General features: G+C 36.8%; 1 protein-coding gene across 7 annotated transcripts in view; it reads left to right on the top strand.

Annotated features, from left to right (window-relative positions):
* Positions 1 to 19,504, top strand: part of MAP3K7 (mitogen-activated protein kinase kinase kinase 7) — a 97,013-nt gene that overhangs the window by 17,649 nt on the left and 59,860 nt on the right. For all 7 annotated transcript variants that reach the window (XR_006202705.1, XR_006202706.1, XR_006202704.1 and 4 more), the window contains exons 3-7: positions 2,064 to 2,129; positions 2,622 to 2,667; positions 3,747 to 3,885; positions 12,699 to 12,823; positions 18,928 to 19,056. Coding sequence is in view for 2 of the 7 variants with exons in the window: in XM_042939371.1 (XP_042795305.1) it covers positions 2,064 to 2,129; positions 2,622 to 2,667; positions 3,747 to 3,885; positions 12,699 to 12,823; positions 18,928 to 19,056 (505 nt within the window). In the remaining 5 variants the exon portion in view is untranslated. The remainder of the gene's footprint in view (positions 1 to 2,063; positions 2,130 to 2,621; positions 2,668 to 3,746; positions 3,886 to 12,698; positions 12,824 to 18,927; positions 19,057 to 19,504) is intronic.

Here is a 19,504-nt window from a genome sequence, read left to right as displayed (position 1 = left end):
GACTTTATAGCACTAGCCCAGTGTGCACCTCCCCTATGAAAACCACGTGATGAATTCTATCAGGTCACTTCTGGAAAGACCTTGGCTCTTCCTTTATATATTATCATCCTACCTAAAAAGAGCAATAGGTGTTCTCACAGGCTGCTACCTTCAGTCCATCATCCCTTCCACTGAGTTATGTCTCTCAGACAAACTTTCAGTAAGACCCAGACAGAGAGCCTGGTTCAGACTCCTTTGTGTCATCACCCTGGCCTCTGCCCCCAACAAGTGAGTACAGTACTTTTGGTTGAAGGCCTAGGCTCCCAACAACCACAGCCTAGACTTTCTCAAACCAAGGAGAGAAGGAGGGGAAGAAACTAGAGGAGAGAGATGCACACTGGGCTTTGGATCAGCCACATTGGATGTGAGTCCTCTACATGTTCTTACTTTGAAAACTTTTATTCCCTTACCCTCCTTCCCATCAAGTTTTCTGCTTCTCAGAGGCAACTACTTTGAGCTCATTCCTTACTTTTCTTTGGTATCCCCCAATCCAGAGACTCTTTGCTATATCAAAGAAACAGCCTCTAATCTTTGGGATGATACAGAGGCATCACTAAGCTGTTTGAAGTCAGGAAGGGAGGGAATCTTTGGTCTACCTTTCAGCCAGTCTCTCTGTTCCATTATTGCCTTATTTGCATAGGTACCTGGTACTCCCAACCCTTTGGAGATTTTATGAGATAAATCTCATTGCTCTCATTTTTTCTTTTCTTTTCTTTTTTTTTTTTAGATCTGCTGTGTCCGATACTGCTAATCATTTGCTTTCCAACTTCAAAAATGTGTTGTTGTCTTCCCATTTCACATTCTCTTTATACTTCTTTGTGCCTTGAAAAAAATGCCTTTAATGTCTTAGTAGGATTTGAGGAGGGAGCAGGAATACTTACATAATCTGCTATCTGAAGCTCAGTCCTGAACCTTAAGATGAAATATAATAAATATGTATTTATAATAAATGAATATAATAAATAGTGATATTCTTGTGTTAGGACTGAAAATACACAGATGTTGGCTGTAGAAAAATATAGCTTTCTACTAGCATATAGTAAAAAGGTTTATCTTTTTGGACTTCATATGAGCCAGCAGTATAATGTAAATAATAAGAGGAAGAGAAAGGAAAAGACATAAAAGAGAGAAGAAAGAGAGTAAGGTGCAGTTTGGAGGGACACATAAACAGATGTTTGAGATGTAGAGCAAGAGAAACAGTATAGCCAAACCTCTCACTGACCTTAGTGTGATTCATTGGATTGGGGAAGATTAAAGCTGGAAGTAGGAAGAATAGCTAGGAGAAGACACGGCAATTACTACAGCAGTCATGTTACTAAGGCAATGGTAGTGGGAATGCAGAGGAGGCAATTAATTCAAGAGATAGGAGAAGGAAATAGGGAAGACAGCACACATATGCAGAAAGAGTGCAGATTTTAAGTCAGATAAACCAAAGTTCAAACCCTGGCTATACCACTTCCTAGCTGTACGATATTTAACAGCTCACTTAACCCTCTCTGAGCTTTATCTTAAAGGTCCCTCTTCTTTTAAGGTAGAAATGACAATACCTACCTTGCAGAGTTGTGAGAATTATATGGTATCTATAAAGTACCCCCCAATGCCCGGCACAGAGTAGATAGATTATTCAGCCATAGTTATGAAGATGATGACAATGACAGGGCTTCTTCTGGCTTCAATAACTCAGCTCAGTGCCATCTCTGGGATAGTGTCCTAACATTTCTTGGCAAAGTTTATTCTTATTTGTACTTAACATGACTTGTTCATAACTCCTGTTACAGCACTTTGCACATTACCTTAATTATTTGTTTACATGTCCATCTCTCAATTAAAGCGTGAGAGCTCTAGGGCAGGGAATCTTTGCCATCCTGGGCAGGCATTTATGACCACAGTGCCTGCTTACATAGTGAATGATGATAGTTGAGTGATTGAACTAATGTTTTGTACAACCATGAAATTACAATGATGCTGTGAAATCAGTTTCTCATAAGTTAGCACCTTTTAAAAGAAACCTTAATTTGTTACAGCTTCGACAGTTATCCCGCGTGAACCATCCTAATATTGTAAAGCTGTATGGGGCCTGCTTGAATCCAGTAAGTTTGTCACTTTTTCATTGTCACCCATCTGTAAGCAGTGACACGGTAAATGTTTGAGGGGATGTAGTTTTTGAAGCTGTTTTGATCTGTTAGATTATTTCAAAAAAATTGCACTTTATGTATTTGTTTCTAGTCTGTTAACAACACAGTATATTGGAGGAATTATCTTAGGTGGTCTCATCCAGTAAACTCATCGTGTTATGAGATTTATGACATCCTGTGACAGCATCTACTCAGCACTGGAGAAAGTTCTCAAAGATCTTGTGATTATGTGTTCACATTCATTTCCACTCTTAGACAGTGGGCCCCTTGTATAGAAGACAAGAGTCTTGGGTCCCCTTTTCTTTCCGTTAATACCATTCACATACTAGAGACCAAAAGAATTTTTAATGCATTTATAAAATTAAAGATTGAACTGAACTATCTGGCCCAAATCACGTAAGGTGCCACAACACTGTAGTTAATTATTCTGACATGTGTTTCTTTTAGGTGTGTCTTGTGATGGAATACGCTGAAGGGGGCTCTTTATATAATGGTGAGTGTCATTAGACTTGTCTTTATCTAGTAGAATAAAATCATTGAAGAGATCTTAATATACACTGTTAGTTGCTTAATGTTCTTCACAGTTTACCCTCAGAATCCCAAAAGGAGGTAATTAAAAAAAAATCTGCTAAAGATTAGAAATGAAAAGATGAAATGCTACAGCATTGGTATATGAAATTTAGAAGTCTAAGTGGTACTTTTCATAATACTAAAAGCATTTAAGTAAGGTAAAATTTGCTTTTTAAACAGATTTTAAAATATCTTCATACTTTTATTAGTGTTTTTGTTTTTTGCCCTCTCTTAGCTTTGAGCCTCCTCATTTGAGAACTCTTTAACCATACTTCCATTTCATTCTGCATAATTTGCTCTCTTCAGAAAAATAAAATTGTGAAAACTCCCTTCACAGAACGTTTTAACAATGAAGGACACTGTGTCATTTAGTTATTTTTATAGAACAGAGCTAACTTTTTCACTCTTGCAAAACACCAGTGTAGTAAATATATTGTTGCATTTATATAAAATAAATTGTTGCATTCTATTTTTTAAGTTAGTATTTTATTTAAATTTTTATTTATATTTACTGTGTTCATCATTGTTAATGGGTAGCTCTCATACTCCATTGTTTTATTTGATTGAACTATTTCTAGTTTTTAGCTATTGTAGAAAGCATAATTGTAAACATCTTGATTTACATTGTTTTATTTCCTTCTGTACTACTTCACTATATTTCTGTTACAATAGTATACTATCATATTGTTTATAATTTACATTATTTTGTGAAAGACAGTATCTATCAGTGGAAAAGTGGTAATATATATTGATTTTGCTAGATAGAGCATATATATAACCTTTACTAGAAGTACTATTAGATTTTAGGTATTTATGTGGTATGTATCCATTTGAAATTACTAGATATTTCTATCTTTATATTTAGAAAATAATTAAAAGCAGGACTGATGGGAACATATGTAGAAATAGACCTGGTCATGTGTTCCGACAGTGCTTGCATTCACCCTGTGTCTTTTGTTATATGCAATAAAGTTCTTTTTAGTTTGTGCCTTTCTTTTGCAGTGCTGCATGGTGCTGAACCATTGCCATATTACACTGCTGCCCACGCAATGAGTTGGTGTTTACAGTGTTCCCAAGGAGTGGCTTATCTTCACAGCATGCAACCCAAAGCTCTAATTCACAGGGACCTGAAACCACCAAAGTAAGTTCTAATAGTGCCGTGTCTCGCTCTCCTTCTCTCTCTCTCTCTCCATCCCTCCACCACACCACTCCCTCCCCCCCACCACTTTCTAATTCAAGCTAATTGTTGCACATGATTTTCTCTTTTCTCTTCCCTTTGGCTTGTTTGAGAGTGTTTATTTTTAACTCACCTTCATTATTTAGTTATTTAAGCTTGCATTTTAAAATGTTCTCTTTAGTAGGATTTTAATTTTAGTTGAATTTTTATTTTTAATAATTCTTGCTATGGATTTGCAAACTTCTAGAATTGGTAAGGCTATAAATTTATTTTGTGCCTGCTGTATATATCATTGCCCCTAGACAGTTCCATGAGATCAGAGACAAGTTTGTCTTGTTCCCTACTATATCCCTAACAGCTAGCACAATGTCCACACATAGTAGACATTTTACAAAAATTTACAGAGTGGTTATTATTTGCCCTTTTAGAGGAAGGCAAAAGAACGTTTCTGGCATCTGGGTAGAAATTGAAAATCTTCTGGATTTCTCCATATTGAGGATCCTAGGATCACAATTCCCTGAATAAGTATTTTAAAGGGTGAAACTTTGGGGTTTTTTTTTTGTTTATATAGGTATTCAGTTAAAGAAAACATACAGGTATTGTCCCCTTTTCTCTCTGATTATTTTCTTCTTTATCCACTTGTGACAGAGTCTCCACATGCCATTCTCTCGTTCTCTACCCCCAGCCACCACATCAGCCTCATATAAGAGGTTTCCCCTAGGAAATCAGTTTCAAGTATTCCGTTCTCTTGATGCAGGTTTAAAGCATTAAAGTGCCCCTTCTGGGTACAACTTGTCACTCTCATGTCTAATCTGATACATTCTACATAGGTTTCAGCTCTTGGAATCACTTGTTCTCACTAGTGTACCTTATTTCTACTCCCAGGCTTAAACTGATTTCTCTTTCCCCAGGTCCCTGGTCAAATAATGTTTAAGACCCAGATTCATGACACCTTTATTTTTTTAACTTGACTCCAGAGGCTAGTACCGTAGCAACCTGTTTTGCCTAGTGAAGAAGAAATCACTTTGTCTTTTTTTTTTCCTGTTTATGAAGATCGAGTCCTGTTTTTCCTCTCTTAATTAACATACAGCTGAATTATCAAAACAAACTCATGAGAATCATAGCTCTTATCCAACAACAAATTGACTATTGATTCAAAGGATCCGGGCAAGCATCAGGTACAAAGCATCTTTTTTCTGGAGAAGCCAGAAACCATCAGATGGAACTTCCAAAAATATCCCTTTTCTTCTATTAGGGCATGTTTTGGCTTTGGAATAACAAAACAATGTACATGAAAATACAAAAGGAAGTCCTTTCAGTTTTCCAATATCTTTTCTATTCCATAATTATACAACTTAAGTGACTGCCTTCATTCTCCATCTACCTATACCCCATAAATCCATAAATGTTAGGTTTATTTAGCCAACCTACTTAGACTGGATATGTCCTACTAAAATCATTTGTGAATAGGAACTCTTCCTTTTGTCTTAAATACCATCAGTATACTTACAAGAAGTCTGGCCTAAGTCATTCATTCCTCTTGGTCATCCTTCTGATTGTACTCATCCTATAGTATTGCAGATTGTCTTTGGGGCACTTAATGCACAAATTGGGCTTTAGAGTTAGAATTGATTTTTCAGAATGTAGTGGGGAGAAGAAAATTCTTTGGAATGGCTATGCTTACATAAATAATTATATATACAAGTCCACATGCTCTATTATTATCACTGGAAAACTGAATTCTGTGGTCGAGAGGAGTTCCACAGAATGGGTGACTCAGTCGGTTAAGCTTCCAACTCGATTTCAGCTCACGTCATGATCTCATGGTTCGTGAGTTCAAGCCCCACATCAAACTGTGCACGGATAGTGTGGAACCTGCTTGAGATTCTCTCTCTCTCTCTCTCTCTCTCTCTCTCTCTCTCTCTCTCTCTTTCTCTCTCTCTCTCTCTTTCTCTCTCTCTCTCTCTCTGCCTGCCCCCCCCCCTCAAAATAATTGAACTTAAAAAAAAAAAGGCAACTGATGATTTGGTTAGGTGTTTTATAGAATATCGACTTGTGTTTGTACCCCTATTTTATTCTTCTTTTGCAGGTTCATTTGTGTAATACTTCAGAAATAAAAATGTGTTTTGGTCCCAGCTGTGTGAATGAATGTAAGCCTGCAAAGATCACTTAGGTTCATATTTCAGTGAACCTTGAATGTCATGCTCATGGCTGATGACCTATCAAAATCTTATGAGTAAAGGAGTACTAATTGTAATAATAATAATAATATAAAAGTCATTCAGAATAAACTACCTTGATATACCAATATGAAACAAGGAAACCAGTTAGAGTTCTTATCTTGGGTAAAGAGTAGAGCTGGAACAAGAACAGTAAAACAGGAAACTTTTTGTTGAAGGACATATAAAGATAAATTGCATTTAACATTCTTTCCACTTCAGTTAGCATAGAAGTATTTGTGACCTAATGCAGATGTATATAGTAGTTTATCTGGTTTATCCTAGTCATGCTGGACTGAAAAGAAACTCTCCAGTTAGAATTTTAGTATAAAATTATATACAAAGAATTTATAAAATTTATAATTTGAATGAATTCCATTTCTGCTTTCGAATATTACTACAATGTGATGGTACAGATTATCTTTATTTTCTGTTTGTCATGAAGAGGAAAACCTAAGTAAGAGCATGCTACTTGGTGATTGTACTTGGTTAATAAAGCACTTAGGAAAGGCAGAATCTTAAGTTCAGAAAATTTTTCTGGAAATCTTTCATTAGGTCATTTTAACTGTAATAGAGTTATGTTCCTCCTGTACACACGTTCTAAACATAAAAAAATTTTTTAGAAGGACGTTAAAAGTAAGGACATTTAAGGAGTGCTTGGGTACCTCAGTTGCTTAAGCATCTGACTTCAGCTCAGTTCATGATCTCATGGTTTGTGGGTTCAAGCCCTACGTCAGGCTTTGTCCTGACAGCTCAGAGCCTGGAGCCTGCTTTGGTTTGTTTCTCCCCCTCTTTCTGCCCCTCCCCCACTCGCACTCTGTCTCTGTTTCTTAAAAATGAATAAACGTTAAAAAAAATTTTTTCTTAATAATAAGGACATTTAAAATAAAGATCATTTTTCCTTCTATATTGGTTTATTTTACCTTTTTTCTTTAATTAAAGTGTATGTTGTTATTTTCAAATAAATATATTCATGATTGAAAACAAATTCAAAAAGCACAGAAAAATATAAAGCAATATTTTCCTGTTTCTGCTCCTCAAAGGTAACCTCGGTCTTATTTCATTTTTTAAGCATGTATGGGTTATGTTATGTATAATGTTGCTTTTTTTCACTTACATGGACATCTTTTCATGTCAGTATATTCAGATATTTACCTCTTTATTTTTAATAAACAGAATTTCTTATTACTTTCTAAGCAAGTATTTGAAACTATTTCTGTTCATGTAAGCAATCTTAGACTTGGAAGACTTGATTTTTAGAGCTGTTTTCAGAAAATACAATGCTACTGAATCACTTGACATTTTGAGATTCTGTATAGTTTTCAATGCCCAAAATTGGTGCTTCTCAAACTTTCCCACTGCCTAGAACAAAGTAATGATATAACTTCAGTGTTCTACTAGGGACAGAGCCCAATAAGCCTTCTTAAGGAATATTGTGTGCAAATTTTGCATTCAACTTCATATATTGTGTAGTTTGTTTTCAAGTCAATCTTGGGATGTTAGAAATACTCACAGCTGTGTAAAAGTGATAGTCCAGGGAGAAGTGCTAGCTTTGACCTGGGGCTCTGTGGGCTCCCTACCACTTACCTTGGCATACACTGACATACTTGCAAGGTTTCATACCCTAGTTTGAAAAACACATAAAGTGAAGCCTTTAAAGCTATGCATTTAAATCCTGACAACCTATGTGTGCTGATAGAAATTGTATACAAATGTGGCTTTGATTCTTATGCTCACATGGTAAGAATTTTGACCCTCCAGCAATGTGGCAAACCAGATCAACTGAAAAATCATCCTACAACAAACACCCAGAGATACTACATATTACAACAGACCTCTTTTTTTTTTTTTTTTTTTTATGTTTATTTAGTTTTGAGAAAGAGAGAAACAGAGCATGAGTGGGGGAAAAGCAGAGAGAGGGAGGGAGACACAGAATCCAAAGCAGTCTCCAGGCTCCGAGCTGTCTGCACAGAGCCCTATGCAGGGCTTGAACCCACCAACCATGAGATCATGACCTGAGCCAAAGTCAGATGCTCAACCAGCTGAGCCACCCAGGAGCCCCAGCAACAAACATCTTTTTACATGCATAGGTGATCTCACAAGAAGATGAGGGAAATCATCAGGGCAAAAGATGGAGAGAACTGAATCCTGAAAGAACTAAACCAAGCCTGGAAGCCAGGGAGTCTACTGTGAGCTTCTTTCAGTATAAAAAATGTAGAGTCCCCAATTTTAATGGCTCTTATGTAACTGGAGACAGGTCCTTTGTTCTGCACCAGGTAAAGTAGCAGACCTGAGACCTCTCTATAAAGTCAGTGTCTTTGGAGAGAACAACTTAAAAGTAGGCTAGGAAAAAAATCAGTTTTCTAACTAGGCAGAGCTTTTATTTCTTATTTCTTAACAGAGCTGTCTCGCTTCCTGCTGTCGTGAGTTTGAATTTGCCCTACTTGCACAATCAAGAAAAATCCCAGCAAGACAGGTTAAAACTGTTTTGGGGATTGGTAGTGTACCAGGGAGGGCATCTAATAGTAAGTGAAACTCCATTTTAAAGTCTTATTCTTTCAGTCCAGACTGTTAATTATTGCAGATTAAAACTGATCAAATCATAAAGCCACAATAAAGATTATGACACCTGTGGGGCGCCTGCTGGACTCGGTTGAGCGTCCTATTCTTGATTTCGGCTCAGGCCATGATCCCCAGGTTGTGGGATTAAACCTTGTGTCGGGCTCCATGCTGAACTTGGAACCTGCTTAAGATTCTTTTTTCTTCCTCTACCTCTGCTCCTCCTATGCTTATGCTCACGCGTGCTATGCCCTCTCTCTCTCTCTCTCTCTCCCTCTCTCTCAAAAAAAAAAAAAAAAATTACTGCACCCGTAAGCATTGAGGTTACCATGAGTGAATGTCAGTAGAAATAACATAGAACAGAATTAAGCCCTCAAATATTAAGACTCCAAATATTTGAAATTATCAATATGGAATATAAAATAAGGATGCTAATTAAAAAAAAGGAATTAAAATGTTCACGGAGTAAAAACTATTCAAAATGACCAAAAGAACTAAACACAACATTTTGGAATAATTAAAAAATTTCAATAGATCTGGAATAGGTGACAAGAAAATCAGTAAGCTGTAAGATATCTGCGGTTACCCAGAATGCAACACAAATAGATGAGAAAAATGATAGGTTAAGGAACATAGGAAAAAGGAAAAGACTAACAACATAGAACTCCATTGAAGAAAATAGGATGGGGAGATATTATAACTTCAGAGGTATTGGCCAAGAATTTTCTGGACAAAGTTATGAATTGTAAATAGGATAAATGAAAAGGAGTCTACCCTGTGACACACCTTAAGGAGGCTACAGAACAACAAAAACAAAGGGGAGATTTTTAAATCAGCTAATCAGAAAAGAGATTACCTACAAAGGATTGTCAGGTAGACTGAAGTATAGTTTCCAGTACCATTAATGGAAGCTAGAAAACTAGAATCATAACTTCACAGAGCTGAGAAAAAATAGTTACCTACGCAGAATTGTGTACCTGCCCTAAATTATTTTTAAGGAGAAAGGTGCAAGTTAAAGACATTTTGATAGAAAACCTGAGAGAATTTACAATACATGGACCTTAATTGAAGGTATTTGGGAAAGAAAGAAAATGATTACGTAGACAAGTATAAGGTTCAAGAAGGAATGGTGAAACAATGAGTAAACATACATTAAGATAAATGTTGGCCATATAAAACAAATACCTTTTTGCATGTAAGAAGGGGATTCAAAATAAAGAATTATTTCTACTTGTTTACAGATTAACCAACATGACTATAAGTCTTTTAGGTAAGGATATTAGAGAGTGTCTCACACATTTATTTTTAAATGTTTAATTAACTCTTTAATAACAAACTAATAAAAATTGTCTTTTTACACTTTCAGAATGCTTTATATATTTCAGTTCTTATAGGACTAACAAGTTACATTGGGATATAAGAAGCTTAAGACTCTGAGTATCAGGGTCTTTGGAATCTTAATAGCTGAGAATATTAGCTATTTTAACACCAGCTGCTGTAGCTCATACTGGGCTTATCACAGTCGAAATGTATTTTTTGTGCATGTAAAATCCAAAACAGGTGTTCTTCTTTGGCAGATGGTCTTCCATGTAGTCATTCAAGGACCCAGTTAGGCTCCCTCCATCTTGTATTTCTGCTATCCTCCAGGACTTTGGGAAAGTAGGCATTCAGCCAGCAGATAAAGAGAATGGAGATCATGTGAGAGATTTTTTGGGCCACACCTAGAAGTAACCCTCCCTCTACCCACATATCAGTGGCCACAACTCAGTCTTAGCTACATCTAGAAGTTCAGAAAAGTAGAGGAAGTTGGGGGTGGCTTTTATGAGCAGTCGGCCAGTCCCGGTCACCCAAAGTATTTATTTACTGCTCTAACCACAGATTAGAACCGCTTACTGTTCTTTGCCAGTTAAACATCCCAAAGGCTCTCAGGATGACGTACCGTGCTCTCCAACTGGTCTGGGTGTGGTCCGTTTAATTCATTTGGAAAGCAATTAAAAGGACAAGTTTATCTGTCACCTCTTCACCTCTTTCTCCCAACTCACACAATACATAATGGCAGAAAGACAGGACAATCAGTAAAATTTCCACTGGGAAAAGAGAAGCATGGAGGCATATAGCAGTTACTGGTGTGTAGGAATGAAGTCCTGCATTGTCTGGTCCCTCTGCCCTGGATTTGTGAGCGTGGTCTTGATCAGACCTTGATTTTACCCTTGGAAAGGAGCTCCCTTATCCATTGCTCATGACTCCCAACTTTCACCCTTATCTAGACTCCTTGTGCATTTTCATACCACGTCAGACGTGGGTTTTGGCATAGACTGTCCTCAGAAGCCCTACAGTTTGTATAACCTACATCCTGCTTATGTAGATCTGGGGTCCTGAGGATTGTTGTTAAGACTCAAAACAATCAAACTTTTAACTAGAAACTTGCTCCTTTGGCAATATTAATTTCTTCAAAAGTAGGTTTGTGATCTCTGGTTCCAGTCAGTTTCATGTGCCTATAACTATTACCAGAATTCTTTGTTAGGCAAAATCTTGAACCTGGTTTATTTGATTTCTGGCCACATCGCATTTTCTCAACTGAATAGTGGCACCCTGAAGCCATTAAATTTCGTGGGAAGTACTCTCTTTTAATGTGTTTTTTGCTGCAGTACTGAGTCTTCGTGGACCTTTGTCAGTCTTCCTTCTGTTTGGAATCTAGAAGCAGTCAGCTTTTGTAGTCCTTTAGGACCACAAATTATCGTAGGAGACAGATTTTACCAAATGTTTTGCCATGTCATTACATGGATTTTTCCAGCCTCCAATTTTAGCTTTCTTGTGCCTACTACTAAGCTAATATCAAATACAGTATATTAGATTTTTGTTACACCACCACCCACTTCTGTACCATTTTCTCGTATTGGTTAGAGTGGCACTGTTATAATAGGTAAGCTCTGAAATCTCATGGCTTTACAAAATATTTTTTTTTCCTTCACTCGTATGAAGTCCAAAATGAGTGTTTCTGATTAGTGAGTTTTTCACATTGGTGGCTCAGAATCCCAGGCTTCTTCTGTCTTGTAATTCAAAATCCTCTGCATGCAGTGGCATACGAGGAAAAGAAGGAGTAAATTTGTATGTGGGAGATTTTTATGGCCAGGCTTGAAAGTGAAGTACATAACTTCTACCCACAATCCATTGGCTAGAATGGACGAACAGCCCCATCTAACTGCTCAGAAATCTAAAAAATCTAATCTTTTTGCCCAGGAGGGAAAGGAAATAGGGTCAGTGAACAGTTAACCAGTCTGGATACATTAGGCTAAACTAAAGATTCATATCTGTTTGCCATAAGATTAATAACAAGTCTATAAACGTTTGGACCATGATCCATGGTAAGACATACTTCATAGTCTATCGTGTACATATTAATGTGTATAAAACTGAAACAACATACATGAAACGGTATTTAATCTGTTTGTGACACACTTTGGTATTTTCTATTCTATTTTTTAAAATGCTGTCATAGTCTACTGAATCAATTTTGTGACCTAGGTTTCCAGATCTTTGGGCTAGATTTTATGATCTATATTTTATGACTAGGTTTCTGCCTGCAGCTTGAAAAACACTGCAAAGGGTAGATTAAGTTTAGGGTGCAAGTGATTTATGAAGGTATTGAAATCCATCCACTTTCATTTCAGGACACCATAACGTTGACCTAGAACTTTTTAAAACCCCATGTTTAATTTTGGCCCAGAGAGACATATAGTCAGGAAAGATTATGGAGATAGAGATGGAGACATCAAAATGTGGGTCTAGCAGTCTCCCTAAGAGAACTAGGTTAAGGTCAGTTAATCTTTGCTAATATTCCTCTGAACTGTTAAGCTGTTAGGGTGACCAGGAAGCATTTGACAGAAGTTGAATAGTGACATTTTGCTTAACACTTTCTGTTTCCACAAATGTCTCTTCTTTTTTTGTAGGAATCAAGTATTGGTCTAATAACCTTTGTTTTTGTTTTTTTGTAAACAGCTTGTTGCTGGTTGCAGGGGGGACAGTTTTAAAAATCTGTGACTTTGGTACAGCCTGTGACATTCAGACACACATGACCAATAACAAGGGCAGTGCTGCTTGGATGGCACCTGAAGTTTTTGAAGGTAAAATGACAAAAGCATGTTGTGATTGATAATCTTCCTTCTTACTCCGTGTACATCCAGTATGTGTTTATGGCTTTACCCCGTTTCCATGGTTTTACTCCTGCATAGTACATATCATAAAGTATACAGTTAACCCTTGAACAATGCAGACGGTTAATGGCACCACTGCCCCATGCAGTTGAAAATCCACGTGTAACTTTTGACTCCCCCAAACTTAACTACTGAAAGTCTACTGTTGACCAGAAGCCTTAGTAATAACAAACATTTGATTAACACATATTTTATATATGTATTATATACCGTACTCTTACAATAAAGTAAGCTGAGAAAAGAAAATGTTATTAAGATAATAAGGAAAACACACTTATGGTGTTAAACTGTATTTGTCCAAAAAAAAAAAAAATGTGTGTATAAATCTAGTATTCATGGGTCAGCTGTACTAAAGTCTAAGGAGGTAGTAAACAAATACAGCCCTAGATCATAGTAAGATTTATATTGTCTAGCAACATTCTGTGCAAATTCAAGTATATGTTCAATCCTCATTTTCATATTCTACCATTGCAACTGTAAAAATCACCTATTTGTAACCCTAAAATCAGTATTCATGGTGCTTTCATGGTTATTTGTGGTCATGTATGGAGCAGGGAAAAATTGTGAGTCATCCAACACACGTTCCCGGCTAAGGAACGAGACAGCACACCACCTTCGTATTTCAGCTCTCATACTGTGTTGTTTTTATGATCTACATAGTACCACATTTTTTTCGTTCTTTATGTGCTTTTTGTTGGTGATTTTACTGTTTAAGATGGCCTCCAAGAGCAGCATTGAAGTGTTCTAGTGTTCCTAAGTATAACAAGACTGGTATGTCTTACAGAGAGAAAAATGCATGCTAGCTAATCTTTATTCAGGTATGATTTATAGTGCAGTTCCATGAGTTCAATATTAAGAATCCACAATATATATTAAATAAGGTGTTTTAAACAGAAACACACATAAAACAAGGTTATGCGTTTTTTTTGTTTTTTGTTTTTTTTTAATATATGAAATTTACTGTCAAATTAGTTTCCATACAACACCCAGTGCTCATCCCAAAAGATACCCTCTTCAATGCCCATCACCTACCCTCTCCTCCCTCCCACCCCCCATCAACCCTCAGTTTGTTCTCGTTTTTAAGAGTCTCTTATGCTTTGGCTCTCTCCCACTCTAACCTCTTTTTTTTTTTCCTTCCCCTCCCCCATGGGTTTCTGTTAAGTTTCTCAGGATCCACATAAGAGTGAAAACATATGGTATCTGTCTTTCTCTCTCTGAGTTATTTCACTTAGCATAACACTCTCCAGTTCTATCCATGTTGCTACAAAGGGCCATATTTCATTCTTTCTCATTGCCACGTAGTACTCCATTGTGTATATAAGACACAATTTCTTTATCCATTCATCAGTTGATGGACATTTAGGTTCGTTCCATAATTTGGCTATTGTTGAGAGTGCTGCTATAAACATTGGGGTACAAGTGCCCCTATGCATCAGTACTCCTGTATCCCTTGGGTAAATTCCTAGCAGTGCTATTTCTGGGTCATAGGGTAGGTCTATTTTTAATTTTCTGAGGAACCTCCACACTGTTTTCCAGAGTGGCTGCACCAATTTGCATTCCCGCCAACAGTGCAAGAGGGTTCCCGTTTCTCCACATCCTCACCAGCATCTATAGTCTCCTGATTTGTTCATTTTGGCCACTCTGACTGGCGTGAGGTGATATCTGAGTGTGGTTTTGATTTGTATTTCCCTGATGAGGAGCGACGTTGAGCATCTTTTCATGTGCCTGTTGGCCATCCGGATGTCTTCTTTAGAGAAGTGTCTATTCATGTTTTCTGCCCATTTCTTCACTGGCTTATTTGTTTTTTGGGTGTGGAGTTTGGTGAGCTCTTTATAGATTTTGGATACTAGCCCTTTGTCCGATATGTCATTTGCAAATATCTTTTTCCATTCTGTTGGTTGTTTTCTTTGCTGTGCAGAAGCTTTTTATCTTCATGAGGTCCCAATAGTTCATTTTTGCTTTTAATTCCCTTGCCTTTGGGGATGTGTCAAGTAAGAAATTGCTGCGACTGAGGTCAGAGAGGTCTTTTCCTGCTTTCTCCTCTAGTGTTTTGATGGTTTCCTGTCTCACATTCAGGTCCTTTATCCATTTTTAGTTTATTTTTGTGAATGGTATAAGAAAGTGGTCTAGTTTCATTCTTCTGCATGTTGCTGTCCAGTTCTCCCAGCGCCATTTGTTAAAGAGACCGTCTTTTTTGCATTGGATATTCTTTCCTGCTTTGTCCAAGATTAGGTGGCCATACTTTTGTGGGTCTAGTTCTGGGGTTTCTATTCTATTCCATTGGTCTGTGTGTCTGTTTTTGTGCCAATACTATGCTGTCTTGATGATTACAGCTTTGTAGTAGAGGGTAAAGTCTGGGATTGTGATGCCTCCTGCTTTGGTCTTCCTCTTCAAAATTTCTTTGGCTATTCGGGGCCTTTTGTGGTTCCATATGAATTTTAGGATTGCTTGTTCTAGCTTCGAGAAGAATGCTGGTGAAATTTTGGTTGGGATTGCATTGAATGTGTAGATAGCTTTGGGTAGTATTGACATTTTAACAATATTTATTCTTCCAACCCATGAGCACGGAATGTTTTTCCATTTCTCTATGTCTTCTTCAATTTCCTTCATAAGCTTTCTATAGTTTTCAGCATATAGATCTTTTACATCTTTGGTTAGATTTATTCCTAGGTATTTTATGCATCTTGGTGCAATTGTGAATGGGATCAGTTTCTTTATCTTTCTGTTGCTTCATTATTAGTGTATAAGAATGCAACTGACTTCTGTACATTGATTTTGTATCCTGCAACTTTGCTGAATTCATGTATCCATTCTAGCAGACTTTTGGTGGAGTCTATCGGATTTTCCATGTATATACCATGTCATCTGCAAAAAGTGAAAGCTTGACTTCATCTTTGCCAATTTTGATGCCTTTGATTTCCTTTTGTTGTCTGCTGATGCTAGCACTTCCAAAACTATGTTAAACAACAGTGGTCAGAGTGGACATCCCTGTCGTGTTCCTGATCTCAGGGAGAAAGCTCTCAGTTTTTCCCCATTGAGGATGATATTAGCTGTGGGCTTTTCATAAATGGCTTTTATGATGTTTAAGTATGTTCCTTCTATCCCGACCTTCTTGAGGGTTTTTATTAAGAAAGGATGCTGAATTTTGTCAAATGCTTTTTCTGCATCAGTTGAGAGGATCATATGGTTCTTATCTTTTCTTTTATTAATGTGATGTATCACGTTGATTGACTTGCGAATGTTGAACCAGCCCTGCATCCCAGGAATGAATCCCACTTGATCATGGTGAGTAATTCTTTTTATAAGCTGTTGAATTTGATTTGCTAGTATCCTATTGAGAATTTTTGCATCCATATTCATCAGGGATATTGGCCTGTAGTTCTCTTTTTTTACTGGGTCTCTGTCTGGTTTAGGATTCAAAGTAATACTGGCTTCATAGAATGAGTCTGAAAGTTTTCCTTCCCTTTCTATTTTTTGGAATAGCTTGAGAAGGATAGGTATTATCTCTGCTTTAAATGTCTGGTAGAACTCCCCCGGGAAGCCATCTGGTCCTGGACTCTTATTTGTTGGGAGATTTTTGATAACTGATTCAATTTCTTCGCTGGTTATGGGTCTGTTCAAGCTTTCTGTTTCCTCCTGTTTGAGTTTTGGAAGTGTGTGGGTGTTTAGGAATTTGTCCATTTTTTCCAGGTTGTCCAGTTTGTTGGCATATAATTTTTCATAGTATTCCCTGATAATTGCTTGTTTTTCTGAGAGATTGGTTGTAATAATTCCATTTTCATTCATGATTTTATCTATTTGGGTCATCTCCCTTTTCTTTTTTGAGAAGCCTGGCTAGAGGTTTATCAATTTTGTTTATTTTTTCAAAAAACCAACTCTTGGTTTCATTGATCTGCTCTACAGTTTTTTTAGATTCTATATTGTTTATTTCTGCTCTGATCTTTATTATTTCTCTTCTTCTGCTGGGTTAGGGTTGTCTTTGCTCCTCTGCTTCTATTTCCTTTAGGTGTGCTGTTAGATTCTGTATTTGGGATTTTTCTTGTTTCTTGAGATAGGCCTGGATTGCAATGTATTTTCCTTTCAGGACTGCCTTCGCTGCATCCCAACGCATTTGGATTGTTGTATTTTCATTTTTGTTTCCATATTTTTTTAAATTTATTCTCTAATTACCTGGTTGACCCATTCATTCTTTAGTAGGGTGTTCTTTAACCTCCATGCTTTTGGAGGTTTTCCAGACTTCCATGTTTTGACCAGTTGACATTAAGAGCCTCACAGGAACCCAACTCTGATTGCCCCTATGAGCAAATGATTCAGCATTCACTAATTTCAGTCTTCGCAGAAACTTTATAGAACATAAATACCAGGAATAGTAAGACTCAACTGTACTTTTGTATTGGTTTCCTAGTAGTTAAAAATTGACATCTAAAGTTGAAATGAGCATGCCTTTGGAATGCAAGTAATTTGGCAGAAATATGATAACTAAGACAAGTAAAGAAAAATCTCATGTTTAGTTTCTTTTTTTAAGTTTATTTATTTTGAGGGAAAGAACAAGTGGGGGGAGGGACAGAGAGGGAGAGAGTATCCCAAGCAAGCTCCAGTGCTGTCAGCACTGAGCTGGACACAGGGCCCAATCTCAAGAAACGTGAGATCATGACCTGAGTCAAAATCAAGAGTCAGACGCTTAACTGACTGGGCCACCCAGGCACCCCTGTTCGCTTTCTTTTACATCTCCGTATTTCACGCAAGTTCTAAAAGAATGGTCTATAAATTCATGATAGGTTTCTGTATGAAAACATCAAGCTATCTGTTAAATGAGTAAAGTTGAACTGAAGATGTGTGATTTGTATATTAGGAAGTAAGACTGTCCATAAAATTTAGAATCAGTTTAGTAATCAGGTTCTGCTTATGTCTTATTTCTTCTATTTTTGATGAATTTAAGGATTTTTGTTTCTTTGTTTATAGCCACTTGAGGGAAAGAGAAATTTGCTGTGCACATGGTCACTTGAGTGGACCTATTTTGCCCTAAAATTCAATCAAAAAGTGAATGGACCAGCAAATGTTAAATTATACAAAATTAAATAATGCCTCCTTTTTTTAAGTTCATGTACAGAATACATTGTTTTAAAACTATTTAAAATACTTTTTTGTGTGTTAAAATAACATAGTATTGCTATAGTATGGAAAGCAAAAAGATTTGTTTATTCAAAAAAGCCCAGAAATAAAAGTTACTTTTAATATTTAGAGTAACAAAGCTCGTACTATTAAGCTAGACTTCTTCATTTCTGAAAGATGTCAGCACCTGTAGCCCAAGTCCGACTGTAATCTCATTTTAATGCTTACAGTGTGCAGCTTAGTTGCATGTGTAATACACGTGCTAAGTACATGTGTAGCTATCACTATAATAATTGTTCGTTGTTACAGTGGGTTTTTTGTGGGTTTTAGCTGTTTATTGTGCTGATTCACCCACCGATTTAGTGATCCTACAAATTTGGCAGCGTAATCTGCTTACTATAAATTTGTTATGCATAATTTTCACTGCTTACAACTTTTAAGTTTGCAAATTAAATTTTATCTTGCCAGATATTGAAAAGAAAATCTTATCACTAAATTAGAAATTTCTTCTGCTTTGCTAGTAGGGTAGTTCTATCCATCAAAAGAATGAATGGGAGAAGAAAATTTAAGATTAAAAAATTACAGAAAGTAATGTACAGATGTTTCATACTGTGTCCCAGGGAAAGTATAAGTCTAAATAAATAGAAGAAAGGTCCTATGCCTCTGAATGAAAGGTAGAAAATGACCAACTTTCTAAGGTGATTTTTTTAGTGCATTAACACTCAATTCATTAAATAAATATGTTTGTTGCAGAGACTTAAGGTATTTCACAAAGAATAATTTCTCAGCTCTACATGCAGCATCCTCCTGTACACAGTGCTCACTCTTAAAATTTATGAAAACAGTTGTTTCTGTAAGTCATGTGGAAAAAAGTCTTGAAATTATACCACCTTTTTTTCTAGGTAGCAATTACAGTGAAAAATGTGACGTCTTCAGCTGGGGTATTATCCTTTGGGAAGTAATAACACGTCGGAAACCCTTTGATGAGATTGGTGGCCCAGCTTTCCGTATCATGTGGGCTGTTCATAATGGTTCGTAAAAAGAAATTTTTCTTTAATTATTTTGCATATTTTCTGTCTGGAAAATTGTGTCTACCTCAAAGAAAATCATTTATCCCTAACATTAAAACATCCAGTTCTTTGTTGCCAGAATACTTTGCTGCCATCAGTCTCCTGCACTCCTCCCCACACCCCCCAAATCAGTCAGGGCAGTGCCGAGACTGGTCCTGTCCTTAGAACAAGGCTGAGGAGGTCTGCTGATTCTGCTGATTTGGGAAAGGCCATCAGTACAGCCAGAGCCAACTACCTAGGATGGCTTTCTCCAGGGGATGGAAAAGCATTGGGTTGGACTCTGTGGAGAAAATAAAATTTAAAAACTAAATAAATAAGTAAAATCTCTTCTTATGATCAAGGTAGTTGAAGGAGGTATAACCTTTTCTCTTGAGGAAGAAAAGAATAATAATAAGAGTTGTTACTTAAG

This window comes from Panthera leo, chromosome B2 (genome assembly GCF_018350215.1).
Source record: "Panthera leo isolate Ple1 chromosome B2, P.leo_Ple1_pat1.1, whole genome shotgun sequence".
Taxonomy (NCBI): Eukaryota; Metazoa; Chordata; class Mammalia; order Carnivora; family Felidae; genus Panthera; species Panthera leo.
This window is presented reverse-complemented; position numbering and strand designations above follow the sequence as displayed.